The 20,683-nt window shown below is 43.6% G+C and overlaps 2 protein-coding genes across 8 annotated transcripts in view; one reads left to right on the forward strand and one right to left on the reverse strand.

Moving 5' to 3' along the window:
* Window positions 1-9,975, reverse strand: part of BMP2K (BMP2 inducible kinase) — a 43,566-nt gene extending 33,591 nt beyond the window's left edge. Inside the window, exon 1 of one of the 4 annotated variants that reach the window (XM_051794437.1) lies at window positions 9,607-9,975. In XM_051794437.1, the coding sequence (XP_051650397.1) occupies window positions 9,607-9,757 (151 nt within the window). In that variant the 5' untranslated portion in view covers window positions 9,758-9,975. Of the gene's footprint in view, window positions 1-4,240; window positions 6,412-7,350; window positions 7,480-9,606 lie in introns of those variants that run through there. The other 3 variants (XM_051794434.1, XM_051794438.1, XM_051794435.1) reach the window with 3 other exon arrangements.
* An 83-nt stretch (window positions 9,976-10,058) lies between these two features.
* LOC127474071 (translation initiation factor IF-2-like) overlaps window positions 10,059-20,683 on the forward strand; it is a 42,817-nt gene continuing 32,192 nt past the window's right edge. Inside the window, exons 1-3 of one of the 4 annotated variants that reach the window (XR_007905713.1) lie at window positions 10,183-10,371; window positions 10,912-10,990; window positions 11,063-12,129. Coding sequence is in view for 1 of the 4 variants with exons in the window: in XM_051794491.1 (XP_051650451.1) it covers window positions 10,059-10,371; window positions 10,912-10,990 (392 nt within the window). In the remaining 3 variants the exon portion in view is untranslated. Of the gene's footprint in view, window positions 10,372-10,911; window positions 10,991-11,062; window positions 12,130-20,683 lie in introns of those variants that run through there. The other 3 variants (XR_007905714.1, XR_007905712.1, XM_051794491.1) reach the window with 3 other exon arrangements.

Genomic DNA, 20,683 nt, shown 5'->3' on the forward strand with positions numbered 1-20,683 from the left:
ACATACTAAATTTCATTCACTCTTCTAGTCTCATGAACACATGCTGTGTTCAGTCAGGTCCTCACACATGTATGTCAGAAGAGTAATTTAGTGCCTTATATTGTTTAGTGATCTATTTGCTGCATACTGCTTTCATAGTTACACGCAAATAAATTACCCAAAACAAGAAAAAAAACCTTGTTTAGCAACAGTTTCTCTAAATACATGCACATTCAGCTTTTCAACCTACAGCAATTGCAAAAGAACGTAATTAAATGTCATATTAATCACTGACTTCCGAAGCTATTTTTGTTTCATAAGAAAAGAGGCAAAGTCCTGCAACAATTACTCACTAGAACTGCTACTGAAAGACAAGATGCACAGATAAAAATCACAGTCCAAGCAGCAAATTAAAAAAAATGACAAATGAAATGAGTCAGTACAACAGACCCAAAATAAACCAGGAACTGGACCATTCCTATGTGTTGGTACATAACTCCTAGAGACTTGCGTATTAGTTTCTAGGCACCACAGGAACAAATTCATCCATTAAAATAATGTGCAAGTTTGGAAGGAAGCCCAACATACACATGACTGAATAAAATCTCCTCAAGTCCTGGAATATCAGAATTCCTTTCGTAGTTTTGTGTGTGGCAATCAAGGCATAGCACGTTACAAAAGCTATGAGGAAAAAACCATCTCACAACCAGGATGTTCCACACTCTACCTGCATCTCTTGTACAGACTTGTATGACTTGGGGCAAATCCCTTCATCTTCCTTTGTTTCTCCGTCTGCGGAATAACGTCTCTCCCCGAGGCAATGTGATGCTCTTCTCAGCAATACCAAGTCTGACACCTCTTGAAGAGGTGTTCACTCTCCCGTGAGCCTACATCATCAATTCTTCAGTACTTGCACCACGTGCCTCAGAAGCAAGGCAGACATAAGGAGAAGGAAGAAGAACCAAAGACTCTCATACCTTTGCAGGGAGAACACTCCAAGTCTGCCAGTTTCCAGTTCCACAAGACAGACAGTGTTTTGTAACACCCGGGCTTATGTTGCTCCAGAACCAAGCTATTCAAGGTCTTGCTATTCAAACCAAAAGAAATACTCTCCACTTCATTAAAACAGACCCCTAGGATCAACTGATTTTTATTTCCACTTGGTAACCTGCCCTTTCCTGTGTTTTCCTCCACCCTGCCTATGTTCAGAGACCCAGTTTCACAGCTGACCCAACCCACACCCAAGATATCCCACTGCAACTACGTAAAAGTAACCAACCTAGACAAGCGTGAGCAAGGAACATGTGAAGCAAGAGAGGAAGGAAAAGGTTTCTACTTTCTCAACCAGTAGACAAACACTCAGAGACTAAAATCCATTCCCAAGACAACCAGAAAGCGGGAGAAGAGGAATTCATGTTCCTTTCTTGTCAGCAGCAATGATAAAGAAAAACACAGACCATCTCCTTTCAGAGAAGGGGTTTCACACTCACCACCTGTCCTTCTCCACTGGAGAGAAGGACACAGGGCAAGCTGACTCTGCCGCAGCAGAATGATAGACCAGAGATGATGTGACCTGCATCACTGCACAGCTGCTTGGCATCACTGGGACCTGCCAACTCCCCTCAGACCGCCAGCTCCGGATACCAGAACTGTGCAAATACACCTAACACTTCAGGATGCAGCTGTTCAGCCACCACATTAACAGCTTTTAAGCTAAACCTGCGAGGATGGATGAGGAAAACAAAACAGATGCCTGCATAGGACAGCACCTCGGGCAATAAGGATGCCATTAGGTGACTGACCACGCCTGTGTTGCTGGTCAGTCCTAAGCCTGTCACCTGACTGTTACTCTCCACGCTGGCAGGCACAGAGCATTCATAGTGTCAGTTAACACAGCTCTGCTTACAAACATCAACTCTGCAGACTGTGGCAGCCTGCTTAGCTACAATGTTACAGAGGCAAAAAATAGCTTCAGCAAGTAAAATATAGCACAAGGTTAGGGAATCAGAATCAAGACAAACAAAACACTGTAAACCAAAGCACTGCCAGAGACAAGCAGCACAACCTCACTGAGCATCTGCAACATTTTCCCTCTGAACCTGAGGTGAAACCTATTCAGCAAGAAGTGAGACACCCATCAGAGAGCAGGTGTGTGCACACATTTACAGCTACAACCAACATCTACAACTAGAAAGACATCGAAGTTCATACAGTTATGCTCATAACAGTAGAGAGACCTGTAACTGCGCTGCTCCCTAGAGATCTAGTCCCATCTCTGGCAGTAACTCCGGTTCTCCATGCACAGAACAACTGTACGAACCCTTCCACACAGGGAACATACTAATTAATGACTGGCAGCTCTGCTATTACACTAACAACAGCCCTGAGAAATACATACCCTCTTCCCAGAATTACTGGTTTCTAGTTTACACCTGCCTGAAAAGGAATTCCACTGCTTTTAGCTAACAATTTGTCTTTTCAATGCTGGCATGCAAAATACTGAGGTTTAATTAAAAAAAAAAAACAACAAAACACCTTTCAGTTAAACCAAAAAAATTAAGATCCTGCACAGTTTCTTTTAGAGTCAGGCTGTGTCTTTTCCAGACAGAGCTAACATATCCTCTATTATTCTATGCTACCTTACTCTTTGAGGGTGTCCAGGAGCTTCCTAGTGCAACACACACACGCATACCCTCCCATTCTGACTACTGTAGCATTAGCATACTTTACCAAAACAGCTCTGCAAGGAAAAAGGCAGGTAGATGGCATATGCATTGGTTACATCTGTCCTTTGTCAAAATTTGGCAAAGGAAAGATGGCTTCAATTTGTGCATCATCTTACCATGACTACTACAAATCAAGTTCCTTTTCCTTTAACTCTTCCATGTGACTCCTGGCCACTATCCTGAAAACTTAGTGCAGGATTACCAGATTCCCAGGTGCTTGCTCGGTATTTAACTACTTCTGGGCACACAAAAATGAAATGGATAACATCCTTGAAAAAGAACATAACAATTGTGTGCAGTTCAGAGGTGTAACAGGACCTGTCCACATACACACAATGAAGAAAGGAGTGTCCTCAAGGCATGCAAAGACCAATAACTGGATAATCAAGAGCATTAGACCATGTCCTAGGAGATGAACTTGGTCTTAGCTGTACAATAGATGCCTTTGTCAGCCTACAGATGTTTCCCAAAGTGTTCATTTCCCCATCCGTGTCCCAGAGGCACAAGAGAGCTCTGGAGAGTACAGTGACAGCGACAGTTGTCCCCAAGTACCACCACAGTGTTGAGCACACCAACTATGTCACGAGCTAAAGTGAACTAGAGCTTTCATTTTGTGCACTACGCTACATGAAAAGACACCTTTACCTGCATATTGACGTGAGACTGGGATCACATGCAAATCCCCAACCACTTCCTGGTTTGTTTGCCTTCTCCTTACACAGAACACTGCTACATCCTGCAACAGCCAAACAATGCTCTTGTTTCAAGCTGTGATCTGCCTCCGCTAGGCCTGAGAAACCAAGGATGAACCACAAGCCTTACAGCACAGGCTCCCTATCTTTCATCACCCAGAGATCCAAAGCTGGTCCAGGATCTCTGCACCTGCCAATCTGCAGCTACACTTGCCATAAGGTAGCCATGCCTATTTTTGGGACTGCACAAGAGATCCATGTGTATTGTATTATACTTTCAGACAAAATGGAAATCAGAAAGTTTGAAGTACTGATGCTGTTTTTTGTCCTCTATATCTTCAACTTGAACAAACTATATCTTCTACTCCAATATTAGCAAAGTAAAACTGTTTGAGACAGAATAACAGGGTTGACCTTTACAGTCATGTGCAAACATAGATTCAGAAATCTTACACTCTGGAAAAATATCGACATGACCAATCCCAACTCAAATTCCACAACTTATCCTTCCAGACAGCCTTCCAGCTCATAATCCACCTGAACAACTGAACTAGATTTCTACTGAAAACGAAACAGCAGCTACTGCAAAGAGCATCAAGTCATATGACATAACCACTAAATTAACGAAGACAACCAATAATGAACAGGTCACAGCCACACGGGAGGAGACTGCCATGCCCCAGTCCCAAGAGAAGTGACCCTGCACCAGGTGTATTCATAACACTTACCACAAAGATAAGCTGTCCCAGTGTACAGAGTTAAAAATTCAGTCCACGCCACATGGAAACACTTGGAAGTACTAAAGTTCACAGATCCTTTATAATGGCATTTCTCTTTATTTACCTCTCCAGAAGACAGCACAACAAACAAGCCACACCATGTATGAGATGAAGCAGCGTCTGCTGTACATCAGCACCTTTCCGAATTTATAGCAGCTGCTAGAGCTGTATATCCTCCACATAACTCACTCTAAAGACCTAAAAATCAAGGTATGAAAGGTTAATTGACGTGGGACTTAGCAAAAGGAAAGAGAACCTTATTCACAACACAAAGTTTGTCAATTTGGATTACTAACTGAACTGCTATTGCTAAGACACAAGGTAGAAAAAAACCCAAAACTGTCACAGCAAAAATTCCAAGACTACCCTTATTCCAGGAATGATTTTGAAAAACTTGGTACACCTCCCATCTGGACAATAAGCTATTCCACTTTCAGCGCTGCTGTGATGTTGATCCTATTTGAAGACTCCCCTTCTTCCCTCAGACAACTAATTGAAGAAAAATCTCCAGGAAAAAACACTTGCACTGAAAATTAAACAGCACAAAAATCCACAAACACACAGCACAAGATCTCACAAAACAGGACCTGAATTCCTCTCCATTTGGGTGACAGTTTTCTTAGGCCTTGATTGAAATTGTGTGAATTTAAGAGACAAACCAAATCATAAGTATTGTCAAAGTACTTGCTCAAGTACACACTCAATTTAAGTAAGGACAGCAGAGCTCACAAGAAGCTCATTCCTTCACTGGTGTAAGAGACTGGAGGAATGACTGACTGGCTCGAAATAACCAGGTGGGAAGTCAGGGGGAACAGGGCGAGCTCTGCATAGGTGGGACAACCACTGCTCCCTCCCCATCCCTGGAGCCTTAGCAAATCTCCAGTCCAGTCCAAAGTGGTGGGAGCCAACAGCATGACCTGCCCCAAAATGGCGGGGACCGACCCAGGGGCTGCCCCAAAATGGCGGGGACCGACCCAGGGGCTGCCCCAAAATGGCGGGGACCGACCCAGGGGCTGCCCCAAAATGGCGGGGACCGACCCAGGGGCTGCCCCAAAATGGCGGGGACCGACCCAGGGGCTGCCCCAAAATGGCGGGGACCGACCCAGGGGCTGGTGTAACCCAGAGCTGTAGAAAGGTTCTCTGGGAGAAAGTCAAGGTGACCCTCAGAGGGGCTAAAAGGGAAGAAAGACATTCACCCTCTGGGCATTAATGACCAGTTTGTTATTGAGCCTCCTGAGAATTTTGTTGTTTCTCTCACACATGGCCCAGAGTGAATCAAATTATCTTACCCTAAACCTGCCAAGCGGGATGGGGCTTTACTCTGAGAGCTTGGCCTGTGAGATAAACTATAAAAGAGCATGCCACGTACAATTTTATAAAGGGAATACTCAAGGCTTTCACTTTTTCTCCCTATTGAAAGGCTCCTTTTCACAGAAAACTATATGAAGCAAACATTCTGTGTTATACAAACATTAAATAACGAACTTATAAGCAATCACCTCTTGAGTGGTTTTTTTTCCCCTCCTCTCTAGTCCTAGATAGATACAAGGTCAATTAAAAAAGCAACAGCTTCCTAAGCTACAGCAGCAGAGGGCTCAACTCTACACAGCTCCAGACTCACCACTTTACCAGTCCAAATGATAAAAAATAAACCAGTATACCCACTATCACACAGCTTCTTGGCACATGTACTGAGGCAAAGGAAAGAGAGAAAGTTACAGCACAAGAGCGGTAACACACAACGATCACCCCATCCCATCCAGAGCTTCCCAACACTGAGGAGGTAGTTTCCACCCCCTCTGGGTATTTCCAGAGCAAGCTGCACACAGTGTCACCCCGTTCCTCCTGTGTCAGTGTCTGGCATCTCACCTCTGCTCTCGTAAGCGTGGACTGCCTGGCGAGAGGGTGAACTGCTGGTGGCTAGGACTGGACACAGCACTGCTTTATTTTTATAAGATGCAACAGCACATGCCCCACAATTCCATTAATCCAGCCTGAGTGAAAATGAAAAGCAGATGACGACCGTCTTTCCCTGCCCACAAATGAGCTTCCAAACAAAGTCAGTCAAGTTCAAGAGGGAAGCTGGGAAGCCCAGTGCACATTGCACATGCAGTCTCTTTCTTAACACTTGCAACTGTCTTTGCTTTATCTGCACTTGTTAAAACATACCTACATACTAAATTACAACACTTACCATAACCCCTTTGGTCTGCTCGTGGTACTAACAGAACTTTAAACCTGGCAAAGTCTTTATTTATTTACGCAGTTTAAACATCTCAAGCCCTACCAGGCAATCAAGACAATAAACAAATTAGCATCTTCCAACGCCTATCCTTACAGAATGCAGAAAAATCAGTTTTACTGCAATTCTTAAACAAAAAGGAGTTATTGAAGTCTAATCAAGGCCAACAATGAAGTAGTAGTTTCCACATATCAAGGCACAACTTTCTACCTCCTCCTTATTTAAGCCAAAAATGTTTTGGGAACTTGCTAATTTTCGCTTTCCTTTTCACTCATCACAATATACACTGTTTTGCATTAACATTTAAGGTTATCTATTTAAAAGCATGTTTCATACTTGGCCACTTTCAGTTTGCTGCAATTTCTGAACTTCTTCAATACCAAAGTCCCCATGGACCACCTGTAACTTTCAGCAGAGAACCCTTCATGTTTTTGTCACTAAATTTTCCAAACTTCAGCTGAATTGCAGATATTCTTGTTCAGCAAAAATACAAAAAGAGAAAGCCTTCACTCTCTATCAGTCATTTATTCCATATAGTTCTACCATTCCCTTGAAATGGATAAGGATTCTACATCAAACCTTAACCCAGACTAACTGCTTTTCCCCTATATCTGAGAAATAAGCCTTAAAAATAAACACCTTCATCCAACAACATACCGACCATTGGGTTATGGAGGCCAAGAACTCACCACAGAATAGGTATGTTTAAAACAAAAGAAGCCACCCGACTGCCTCCTAACTACAGCACTTCAACTTTATAGCTTCTTTACTTAAAAGGATGCTGTTACCTTAGGTAACATTATATTTATTCAAAAGAACTAGATCATAATGCTCCATACTTCTGCCTTTAAAACACTGAAATAAAATCATCTTGTCAAAGACTACAGGAAAAGCACTTTGAAAGCAACTTGGTATCAACGTGGCAAACTTACCAAAGATCCATCCCTGCAGCCTAACAAGGTCTTCACAACTTGAGCCTTAGAGCATAACGACTGACGCTACTCTAGTTACCGGGAGCCTCAACCCTCTACAGAACCAGGAGCTGCCTTCCTAAGAGCCAGATCTGGAAGGAGGATGGGGTTAAACAACAGGAATCAGACACATAACTCTATTAATCACAATAGCTAAAAAAAAAAAAAAATTAAAAAAAAAATCAATACAATATACCATACCACTGCTATCAGAACATCACATATCCCCTATGAAATAGATTGGCTAATTTCATTAGATTAATTAACTTCCCGTGTCATTAACGCTTTGTAGCACAAGCTATAACTTGGATATGAACCTCTTAAATGGGATTTCATCCGCACTGAGTAACAGCAACTACCTGAGAAGTGTAAGAGCCTCAGTTAAACTGGGATTCAGAAACTGGAAGAAAGAAATGCCTTGTGCAAACAGAATAGGGAAAAAAAGTTTGTTCTCTGCCCTCCCAGGAGGAAGATTACTAAACAGGGGATTTATAGTGTTCAGTATTAATTACAGATACCAATGTGACTAATGTAACAGCAGTAACATATTTACTATTAATGGTTACTAAGGCAAGGGATTGATTGTCAACAAGTAATTCCTAAATGAAAAGGTACTTTTTGATCCATAAACTGTTGTGGTCAGCTAGGAGCACCCAAGTGGACACACCCTGTTAAAGCCCAGCTGTTCCCTGACAATCAGGGAGCTGCCCATCAGCCCCCCCCACTCCCTCATGTCCCTGTGACCCCAACCATGCAGTTACCCCACCTGTTACTTCCCTCTAGGCCTCTTTGGGTCCTCTCTGCTGAACAGCTCTGGTGTTGGCTTGGGGACTTTCCCCAAGATGCAGCAGGCTTATACTGACCTGACTCTTTCAGGTTTTGTCCCAAGCATCCATATGCAACTTTTATTTCAGACTCAAAAGTAAGGAAAATCATTTGCATGACACTCAAATTTTAAACTGACTCCAAGCCCTTAAGGACTATCCATTTGTTTCTGCCAGCTACAGAAAGAAACAAAGTGATCTGTAGTGACTCTTAAAACAGCACAATATGAGAAAACATTTTAATAATATGCTAAACTGAATCAAGCACTGTGCAATTTCTCTCCTTTTCACTACATATATGGGGTTTGTGTTACCTCCTGAATTTGTCCATGAGCCTATTGTCATTACTTTTTTTAAAAAGTCTCTATCCTGCCACCAGCCCTGCTGAGAAATTCCAGTCTGTCAGATCACAATGACTTGGAAGTAGCTCTCAGCAAGGACCACTCATGCTTTAGGTCACCAGCTATGCTGGTGGATAAGCCATGACATCATCTTCATACCTCAATTACAAAATATTGCATTCAAAATACTCCAAATCTGCTATTCTACAATAACCTTTTCAAGATAGCAATGAAAAAGAAGTGCTTACTATATGTTCTTATTTTAAACAGTAATATTATCTGCATGCAGTTGTTAAAACTATCTCTTAAGATCTCCATCAAGAAATGCACATATGCAATCAAAGTTTACAAGTATGTTTACACATAAACCAGTCTGAGCGACACACATAAAAGTGACAGAGGTGAATTATTTTTACCCACAACATCCAAAGCATGTATTGTAACTACGAACTATACAGGTCTAACCCTGAGCTCAGTGACCTGGGAAGGGAATTTAAGCATTTTATCCATCACACGGGTTACCAGCTGTGGGAAATGAAGACCACACTGTTTCCCCCACACACACACACACACACAGAGCAAAACACAAGTACAGCTGATTTGCTGGTGACCCACTCCAGCTTCTAGCAAAGTCGTACAACTAACAAAGTCTAGACAATCCTACGACTATACACACTCACAGGACCCTTCCCGAAGCCCCAGAGGAGGGCGGACAACACGAAGTGCATGTTCACCACAAGAAGCACAAGTCGAGCACCCCGCAGCAAGGGGAAGCTCTCCAGCGCAAGCTGCCAGCACCGCACCGCCACTCGTGACCCTGACAGCAACCAGCTGCCCTACACCAAGGAAGGCCATGCCTTTGATTTTTGCTGTGTTTTTTGTTTGGTTGGTTTTTTTTCCTCATATTAGTTGGCAGAAACCTGACACAGGCGCTAGTGACACCTCACCCCGCCTCACTCACCCAGGGCAGCGTGCCGGGGAACTCGGAGCGCCCTAAGGAGCCCCCGGCCGAAACAGCACCCCCCAAAGCCCCCGCACCGGCCCGTCCTCACCTTCGGCCAGCGGCTCCTCGGGGGTCACCTGGTACCGCCCCACCGCCAGCGCCCTGCCCAGGGCCACGCCGCTGCCGGAGCCGCCGCACGCCGTCCCGCCGCCGCCGCCGCCGCTCCCCTCGGACTTGGGCATGCGGGAAAACTTCTTCATGGCGAGCGGGGCCCCAGCAAGAGCCGGGGAAGAGCCTGAGGCAAGGAGGCGGCGAGGGGGCTGCCCCGCTTCACATGCCGGCCGCGGCCCCCGCTTCTCCTCACCCGCCGGCGGCTCCTGAGGGGAGGAGGAGGAAGGAGGAAGGCGAGGAGGAAGGAGGAGGAGGAAGGAGGAAGACGGAGCAGCCGCAGCCCCGCCGGCCGGGGCGGCTGAGGGGACGGCGCGCGCTGTGCCGGGAGCGGCCGCCCCGCCGGCGCGCGGCCGCAGAGCGCAAGCGCGGGGCCGCCCCCGCCCCTCGCAGATGAGCCCGCGCGGCCGGAAGTGCGGCCGGGCCGGCACGTGCGGCGGGAGCGAGGCGCGGCGCGAGACCGCCCCCCCCCCCGCCCCTCTGGGAGCGCGCGGCGCCCCGAGGGCGGGGAAGCGCCGCGGGGGGGCCCTGAGGGGGCAGGCGGGAGGCGCTGAGGGGACGCGGCCGGCCCGGCACTCACTGCCCGCGGAGCCCCTCGGCGCCGCTCCCCGCCGCCTGACGCCGCCCCTCGGGCCTCACCGACACGGCCCGGAGCGGGACGTGCCCTCGGGAGGGAGTCTGCCAGGAGCAATATGGAGACGGCTTGGTGAGGATCGCGGTGGGGAAAATGGCTCTCCACGCCCCGGGCTGTGGAGGCTCCGGGGTCTGTGGCATGCTTCCAGAAGGGGAATTCCAGGGAGGTCGTGGAGTCTCCCTCTCTGCAGACTTTCCAAACCCCCCTGGAGGTGCTGATGTGCCACCTTCTCTGGGTGACCCTGCTTTGGCAGGGGGCTTGGACTGGATGCTCTCCAAGTCCTTTCCAACCCTAACAATTCTGGGTTTCTATGAAATAACTGTGAAAAGCGTTGATGACAAGTATGAATTCCAGTGGTGCGTCTTCGCGAATACGCTGTGCAGAGGTTTGAAGGGAACTGGCAGAAAAGAGGTAAAAGGATGGATCTGGACAGGAAACCATCAATGAAATGCAAAATGTTTGTTTTCCCACTGTGAAATGTACTGACCATGTGCAGTTTCCCTATTAACACCGACAAAGCAAACTTGGGAATTTACTAACACAAGCTTGTTTACCCTGTGAAATGCTCAGGAAAATAAGAATTGTACTTATAAAGCCATTTCTGAACCACAGGAAGCCCTGTGTCCCGCGGTCCCTCGCTGAAATTTGATTGGAAAGGCTGGAGCCACAGCAGCTGGGGAGCCACAGAGAGGTACGTCATTGACAGTGTGCTGCTCCATGGCCAGCCTGGCTGGTTAGGGCAGTGCTTGTCACAGTTCCGCAGAGACAACACCGGAAAAACACCCTGCACTTACAAATCACTTATCTCAAGTTTCCCCTTCAAATCCACATTCAGACTGAAGCCGAACATCATCCAAAAATGGTGAGAGATGACAGGCATTGAAAAGGTAGCTTCATTCCAAGCCTGTTCTCCTTGTGAGTCCCTCCTGTCGAAATAAAACTGTGGTACTTGTGTGTTGTTTTCTTTCTCCTTACCGAATGCAAGCATACAGTAAAAATAAAACTGACATGGGACACTGTCAGTCTCTCATATGAATAAATGGAGCTGCATTTTTGGCAGTTACAGTGGGAATTTAGCTACAAGGCCTTTCCCACAGAACACCTAGGTTTTGGATGGATATCAGTTACAGCCATCAGTTCAGTAAAAACTCTGGAGAAGTCAGAAGTGTAAATCTTCGGGATGATGCGCCGGTAACCAAATTAGTTTTGAGTTAATCATATTGCCACACTCTTAGTGGGTAAGAAAATGACTATTTACTGAAGTGACAACTTGTCACACATCGAAAGCACCGATAAGCTGTTTGCAATAGCAGTCCCCTTTTTGTAGTCATTGCCATCCTTTCAGTAACAACAGATCAATTTTTCAGCAGCATACAGAGATTAATTCACAGTTTTCCTTGGGAGAGAAAGGTGTTTTGAGTGCAGATGAAAGGAACAGAGTTCTGTGAGAGGGATGGCATGAGCAGCAATGTTTTGTTAATGAGGGCATTCCTACAGTGAGATATGCCTATGCTCCTCAGATATTTAATGATATCTTAGAGAAAAAAAATGCAGCTAGGCTATAGGCACAGAAGTTTAGTGCCACTGAGTAGCACAATTTTGCTGGTCCTCAGTAAAAATAATGTATTTGCTAAAAGCCACTGTGAATTTGAGAGCAGGACTGGCTTTTAGGTTACCCTGGTGAGTTTTTATTTGGCTTTGGGGTCCCCATCCCCACCCATGTGTTTTTATTCTTTTTAAAGTAAGAGATTATATTATCGCTGGCCTTATTTATAGGCCAGACAAAATGAGCCCTCTTGTTATACTGGGATTAACGCTGCTAATCTCTGTCGTGGCATCCTGGAGGACGCAGAGGTCAGCTCCTGGGCAGAGCTGGCAAAGCGGTGTATCAGCGCTGCACACCGAGCTGTGAGCGGGCAGTGGCTGCAGGGCTGGCTCCCCTCCTGCCAGGGATTTCCAGGAGCCGTGTTCCACAGCCCATTCCACCTCAGACCTCGCACCAAATGGTCTTTTTCTCTGGGACACCACTGTGTTGTGAGGAGGTTTCGTGTTATGGATTCCCTTTTATTTAAGTATAGGTCAAGGAAGTTCAGTGATAGAGACAATTTTGACAGCTCACTTAAAAAATACGGGCCTGGCCCTCTAAGCAGGTGACAGGTAATTTTGGATGTGTATATGGGTTCTCTGACTTTAATTCCTCACCTGAGCAGAACAACACTTTGATGTTTCTAGAAGCTAAGTTAATTTCCAAAAAGGAAGAGTTGTGAGATTTCTTTCAGCGAAGGTATGAAACCCAAAGTAAACTTTGTTCTTCCTTTTTGAAATGAAAACTCTCCTTTGGTTCAGGCAGAGCAGGGATGCCTCGGTCTCCTGTCTCCTGCATCTGGAATGTGTGTGGTAAAAGATCAGAAAGGTCTTTGCACTGCTTGAAAAACAAACAGAAAACAAATTTCGGTACCCTGAAAGCACCCACAAGCACAGTTATTTTCAGGTTTATGTGAAACAGTAGATCATCTGAAGAAAAATGCAGTGGCAACAGAAGATCAGAAAGATGAATCCTCAGGTAAGGAGAGATCAGCTACAAAAGGTAGAGGAAGTGGGGGATCATAATGCAGAGGCTGCACTGAAGCTGGGATATCAGTGATCATTCGGAGGAGTGGGGAATGATGATCTATATAATGTTTTTGCTTCTTAAACCTTCAGCTCGATGAGTCATGAAATCATAGGAGATACTGAGCTTTCATTATTAAAAAAAATAAAAATAAAAGAGCAATTAAGGTCAGCTTCTGCTTTTTATGACGGTGGAGTCAACACTGAACTACCACTGCATGAAAACAGGAGAGACAACAAAAGAGTCACAGCCATGTGCTGTGTATGTCTCCACCACAATATTGGAACGTTTGGCTTCTTCATTGCTTTTATTGCCTGGGGTCTAAAATAGCCACACGTTTTTCCTTTTCTAATAGCTGTGTAATGGCAGAGCTATATGGTGTGTAAACGATTCCACTTACTGTCTCTATTCAGCAGTAACATACATCTTGAAGCTCCTGTCCCAGTTAGTGTCACAAAAGCAGGCCCAGAGGGGTTTTCAGTGCAGCAGCGGCTGTACTCTCAGTGTCCAGAGTGTTAGAGTGATTGCTGGTGTCAGAGGGTGTATCAGTGACTTTACTTCCCCACATATAAAATTAATGTAGGGATTAGCTACTCCATTGCAAAATACATTGAAGATTTATGGAGGAAAGCTCTAGCTGAGAACACTGCTTAAAAAATGAAACACCAGATATTTCACATGCGCTTGGAGTTGGAAACGTGATGGTTTAATCCTCTTTAAGCTGCCGAATAGTTCAAATGCCTGTACCTTGATTACTCTTTCTCAAGCAATTCTTTCCTTACATCTCTCCCTACTCATAACTCTTTCCTCTATACAATACATAAATTGCTTTTAAATCAATCCCATGAGAATAAAACAACTTCCTGCAAAAAAGTTAAGAATCCCTTACAGAAAGTAGTTATTAAGGCAAAATAGAAGTAGAGAACTTCCTTTGTGTGGGTGTTGTTTTGGAAATGTCTCTTGGTGCTTCTGGATAAACTCTTTCCCTTCTAATTACCTGAGTTGAGTGTTAGAGACAAAAGGAAAAAAATCTACTCTTACAGAAATATGTTATTGATGTATTAAAACTTTAAAAGAAATTGGTAATAGAGTCTCTCAAGGTCCCTCAAGTTCAGGAATTACTGCAGTAAATTTTTGTCATTTGGGTACGTGAGGGTTATTTTCTATTTTGTAATAATTTAGTGAGTGTGAACAAAGCACTGCCAGAGACTGCGTTTGCCCAATAAGCTCTTTTAATTTTCCCCTCTTATCGCTTCATTGTTGCATGTTTATTTTGCTTCTGGTCCCATGAGAGCCGTGAGAAACATCACTTTACACATTGAAGTAGGCTATACAGTCTCCCGATCTCAGAAAATACTGTCTTAGTTTTGTACTGCTGACCCTGATGGAGTCTGTTTTAGGCACGGTTACTGAAACCACACAAAATGTTTATGATGAGCTAAAAGCTAAGAAAACCCCAGGAGACAACTGGTTTGGGTTTGGTTTTGCATTTTTTCTAGGATGAAGTCATATCCCAGCTCCACATCTCAGAGACAGGAGTAGTAATGAAAGGCTTTTTTGCTTTGCTTACTTATACATACAAAGTAGCAGAAAGAGCTTGGTATGTTGTGAACCATGTTGGCATGGAAAATATGTTGACGTGGGGGGAATAAAAAACAAAAAGACTGAAGTCACTGGAGCAGAGGGATGGCACAAATCAGGCAGAAAGCAAGTGCATCCTCTGGAGGCTCCCCTGGTTCAGAGGGTCTGAGCAGCGCTGGATGCTTAGCGTTGACCTTGGGAACACAGACAAGTTTTCATTCCTTTCAGTTTCTATCGGCTAATTCTAATCAGGGAGGAAACTAAGGGAGCTGTGGAAAGTAACTAAGTTGCTGATTTGTGAAGTTGAAATGGAAACAGAGGAGCCAGCTGGACAAAATAGTCAAGGTGCAAATAGCTGACATCAGCTTTGATGACACCCAGCGCAGCTCTCATTGACACTGAGGTCAAGAGTCTTTTATTGCAACAGAGATTCGGTCACTTGTACCACAGCCAGCGTTGAGACCAAACAAAATACAAATTCCTTGTTGAGATGACAACCCTTGGCCGCTTCAAAACAGTAAGGGAAAGTGGGGAAAACGCAAAGCAGCTGTGTTTGTAAGAGTCCTTGGTGAAAATCTGATAGGAAGGAATAGGAAAGAGGGGGTAACAGGCTCAGAATTGTTCACATCTGACCTGGTAAATTTCTTTACATTTATATTAATCTGTTTCCTTTCTGGAACAGAACAGTCTCCTGTGTTTGTGCTGATGACCAGGCCTCTGGCTTTGTTTGATAGGGTAACATGTTCCTGCTTGCTTTATAAGAGCAGTCTTAGATCTGTATTGGGCCTCCTGCAGTTGAACCTCTTCCCTGCCTTCCATTGTCCAGGTTCCTGGTTATTCCCAGCTTACCAGGAGTCCAGTTGATTTCATTCTCTCTTAGAAACAAAGCCTGATCTCACCCTTTCTTTAACAACTAACTTCTGCGGTCCTAAAAATATCTAAGGATTTTCTTTTATAGAAATGAAGTGTGCTCTGTGCAGCCTTTCGAAGGATGGCCACCATCCCAACTTATGTAATGAATAAGTCTTAGAAAGTTTCTCTCTTCCTTGAAAAAGTTACACATGTGACTAAAACACGTGGCCTTTCTCAGCAACTCTTAAAGCTCAATACACTGTTTATAAAGGGCCTGCTGATAGTACTCAGAGATCTGGCTGGCTGGTTGGTGTTCCCACTCCTGAAAGCTAAACTTTGTTAAAAGAACACTAAAATGCCCAAATTCCAGCACCAATACTACTTGCTGCTTCTACAACTGCTATTGAGATTAAAAGGACAAAAGATGAAGGTCAAACACAAGTGCACAGCCTGTATAATATCTTAATTTCAACAGCATAGAAATTAGACTGTAGCATCCTTTGTTTAAGTACCTATGAGAGGTAAATACAGTACTTTATAGTGAAAAAAAAATCCAAGCATCACCAAAACCCCCCTGAGGCATTGGTACATGCCAGAATTACTTGTGAATTAGCAGTAAAAAGTTTTGGAAAAGCCACAACCATTGAGGTTTGAGAAATAATTTTATTTCAAATCTTTTTTTTTTTTTACCCTATTTGCAGAGATAGGTTTTACTGTTAAGAGTTGTTCTATAAAATGAGCAATGGCCTTTTTTCTCCCCGTGTATTTTTTGAGTCTTAGAGAACTGCAAAAATATCCCTGGTCATTAGTGCTTATGCTAAAAATACTTACTGCTTTATATAGTCTTATAAGCTTCAAGGGAGGGGAAAAAAATCCCTGGAACTGAGAGCTTGGGAAGAAAGAATGTCTTTTGGGTCACAAGTGAACAGTCCTTGTGCTGCTGCCCATTAAACCGCTGAAATGGTTTAACTACACTGACTACAGATGTCATTGCTGGCAGACTCCTACCTTTAAAGGCTCACCTGTAAATACAGATCTGTTGTTTGTAAATTGCTTGATTTTGCAGACAGGTTATTTCCACTCACAAGCTGTTAGCTGGAAGTATATTTCAAATGCTGTGGAACCATGAACTCTAGTTTTTGTTTGGTTTGGTTAGAAAAATCACTAAGACTTCAGTGAGTTGTTTAACCAGTGGCATTTGCTTCCAGGCTAAGGAGAGGGAAAGATTTTGCCTGCCACCAGCATAGTTGAAGAGACATGCCACAACAGTGGGAAAGACAGGGAAAAGGGAATTGCTGCAAGTTTATGCCAGATCTAAGTAGGAACAGGAATATTGTAATAATTGTTCGTGATTTTGCAGTAGCCTTTCCTGAAATAGGCAGTCCATTATTCCATGGTGCAAAAAGGTAAAGGCAGAGCTATTACGTGTCCTAATGACTGTCATCTCATGCTCTGCAGCCCAAGTGTATGTTTAATAGGATAGAGGAGTCTTAGGCACGAGATGGGAGTAACTTTCTGTCCTGGCTAACAGAGATGATCATTAGAGGAAGAACTGTGTTGGAGCCGTGTTAATTTCCTGCGATGCAAAGGGTGTTAAGTTCGAGAAGTTGTTCACCGTTTCTCAGTGTTTACTACTAGGAAGAATAATTTGTCTTTACTTATGGGAGAGAAAATTTAAACTAGACAGTGGGAAACCCTTTCCTATATTTAGGGTAAGGAATCAATAGTAGAAAGCCCATTAAACACAGTACCCCTACCAAAGAGGTTGTGGAAGCTTTAAACTTTTCGGTGTTTTGTTTGATTCGTTTTAAAGTCTAAACGGACAAGATTATAGTTGAATTAGTAGGTACACATAGGAGCTGAGCATGTTCACAGAACTCAGTGTTTTTATGCATTGAGGACAAGGAAACACCGACTTAGTGCTACTTAATGTGACCTGTAACAGAGGTGTTACGAATCAATGGCTCCAGCCCACAGTGTGCTGGCTGCTTAATTTCCTCTCGTGTCCGTCCATGCTTAGTTGTAGTGGGCTTTCAAATGTTGACTACACTGGGGGAATCATTCCAATTTTTATTGCAAAGTCAATGAAGTGCTGTAGGTTAGCTTACAGAACACATGAAAACTGCATTCAGTGATAGAAGGAAAAACTGCTCATGTGGCAGAAGGGCTTGCATAGGACTGTAAGTCAGGATTTGTGACAGTGTGTGTTCGGAAGAAGGGACTGTGAGCTAAACCCAGCAAAAGTGTAAAATGTTTTTCAAGTTCACTTTTTAAGTTGGCTAGGAAATTGAAAGATGATTGAAACAATCTGACAAGCTTTCAAGACATACATTCTTTTCAGAGCATGCATTGGCTTTCTAATGCCAATAAAATTGTGTAATCAGTTTTAAAAAAAATCCTTTCTGCATTTTTTTCCTTGGTTTTTTTCTTGGTTCACAGTTGCAGTAACAATTCTTCTGCAAGTTCCTGGCCCATCACTTCCTTCAAGCCCTTGATTAGTCTCTAGGAAATGCCTACACCTAGTCATTGCTGTTTAAACAAAGTGTCACAAATAATAGTAATGCTTTTAGTCTTTACAAAGGGTGATGAATTCAGACTTGCAGTGTCCTTGAGAGGAGATGAGTAAAAGCAATCCGACGAGAGCCATGAACCAAACTTGGGCACTGCCCATGTAAACACTGTTCTGACAAGAGCAGAAAGAACCAAAAAGGCATAGTGTTTGAGAACTTGAGTCTGCAACCACCAGAGCCTGGCCTTCCATCATTCATGAGTGATTCCTGCTCCCCTCTAGGCCTCCCAACACCATCAAAGGGGCATCAGTACAGAGGGGAGATTAGGAGAGAAATTATGGAAGCCTGGGACAGCTGACTGTCCTGTGGGAGCAAGGGGAAGCTCTTGACTTGTGCTTGCTCTTTCCCTCTGATGTTAGGTACAGCCCAGGTATTCACTGTGCCAGCCCAGGTTTGGCAGCAGTGTCTGGCAGTGATGGAGATGTGTTACACGTCAGCTGATACCTCAGACATTTGCCACTGCCTGGAGTGATTGGATTCTGGGGCCTCATGTTCACTCCAGCGTAGCAGGACCAGTTCAGATGTGAGCTTAATTAAATCACTGCGGTGTGCACACTGTTCAAGCAGTTTCTGAACTGATTTAATTAAATCAATCAAGGCAGAGTCTGTATTCAAACTCTTGCTCAAGTACTTCATCTGTGATCAAAGAGATCATTTCTCCCTCTTCCCTGGGAGCCCTGGGTATATGCAAAGTGTAGCAGGGCATTTATGTTTATTTGTTGCTATCCTGCCCTTTATCAAACTCGAACGTTTAGCAAATCTGCCAAGTGCCATCTCCAAACCTAAGGCAGCCTTATCCATAGCTACTGTCTGTTAGCATTGCTGTATGATGCTGCAGGAAAAGCCTGTGTGAGGAAATTTAGTAAAGATTGGACTGGGCAGTGTTGATAAGGCCATGACCCCAATATTGGTATATAAAACAAAGAATAAGATTAAATTATTTATTTAGTATGCTCTGTATTTGTATTCAAAAAATAAGGTAGCTAATTAAATCCAAAAGCAGACAGTTTAAACTGCTTCTGGAAAAGGATATAACTATACAACAGCGGATAGACATGAATATACACAGAAACAATGTTATGTATATATATAACAGTGGACTAACCTGTAGAACTCTTTGCCACTAAGGTTATGGAGATTAATACCTCAGGTATATGCAAAGGAGCTATCTATTTTGATAACAAGAAGACTCACAATTACCTCAAGCAGCTTGATTAATTATTCAGTCATTAATGTGCACTATTAACTTTGGTGCTTCATTCCAGGTGATAGAAAAAGTGTTTCCATTATTTCTCTATCTATTGTTTACTTTCTCCTTTTTAGCATCTGGTATGGTTCACTTTCAAAGTCTGAATGAGTCCCAAACTAATGCTTCATATAGCAATATATCCTAATATCACCGTATAAATATCCTGATTTACCTAAATAGCTCATCTGTCTGCAGAACACATATCTGCCTGTGCTGGACTTTTTAAACAGTGTTCAGATGTAAACATTTTTTTTAAAAATAGTCAATTTATTTGAAAGCAAAATCTGTTGGGTGGATTTATCTTCTCTCAAGGGAAATGGTGTTTTCTTAGCTTTCTCATGTTTGATACAGTTTGCAAAATGAGAAAAATTGTCGCAGTTGTGCTTCATTTAGTTTGAATTCATTGATTCAGTAAGTGTCATTTCCAGAAGCATTTTCAAGCCCCACTGTCATTATGAAGCCAGACAGTTTTCAGTTAATAACTCTGGAGTTATTTGGAAATAAAAAACCTTGGCTGTGACCTAGGAAAGCAGAGCCTTCCTGCATTTCCTCCGGCTTGTCTCTGTCACCAAGGGGTGCTTACTGACAGTCGCATCTAGGCTTAAACATATCCTTTTCTAATATATATGCAGCGTGGAATATATAATTCCTTAGATAAGGTACCAAAATCTCTAGCTGGGCTTCTGCCAGCCTTAACTGCTTCTGAGAAGATTCTGATTTCATATGTGAACACTGTGCTTTATACATGAAATGCTTTAAGACCTGGAGAATGCAGAGCCTGAATGATCTTAGCATAGGCTTGCTACTGAAGGCACCCGTGTCTGCCACATTACGAGGCACTTCTTTAAACAGCGGTGTGGCTAAAGGCACAGCTTCATGCTATGACTTCTGAGTGATCTACAAAGATGGGATCCAGGCCTTTATTCTCGGAGAACCTGTTTATGAAGCCTAAATGACTAAACTGAGATGTTTCCTACATTTTAGATGTTCATACAGAGATTTGCAAGTTGCCTCTTTTTGCAGAGGGGAAGAAGGAAATTCTTTCTTTCAGTGCTATGTAACTCTTGTATAATGGAAAATTAGGTGTGAGGAGCTAAGTTGCCATTTGTGTAATGATACTTACTGAGCTCTTTGAGAAAGGGGAGAACAAGTCATGAAGGCAAAAATTTCTATATCCATGGGAACACGTGTGCATGCTCAGGGCAGAAGTCACTAGCAGCATACACGAAAAACCCTGCCTGACAGAAAACAATTGAGGCCAGCCAACTGCAGCACGGCTATTTTTTCTTTTTTCTGCAACTGTGTCTGGGGTTCAGAGCTACATTCTATTATCAAATGAAATAATTGCTTATCTGAAGTGAGGTTTAAGTTGCACAACTTGGCTCCAGATATGTCCAATAAATGTGGTTTGGGGAGTCAGAAACTCTGTCACTGCTCACCACTGACAGGAGCCCAAGAGGTACAAGGAGTGCCAGCCTGATAAACAACCACCACAGTAACCCTGGTCTGATGGGAGCACGA

Source organism: Manacus candei, unplaced genomic scaffold, assembly GCF_025592945.1.
Source record: "Manacus candei isolate 608988 ecotype Guabito, Panama unplaced genomic scaffold, ASM2559294v1 h1tg000039l, whole genome shotgun sequence".
Taxonomy (NCBI): domain Eukaryota; kingdom Metazoa; phylum Chordata; class Aves; order Passeriformes; family Pipridae; genus Manacus; species Manacus candei.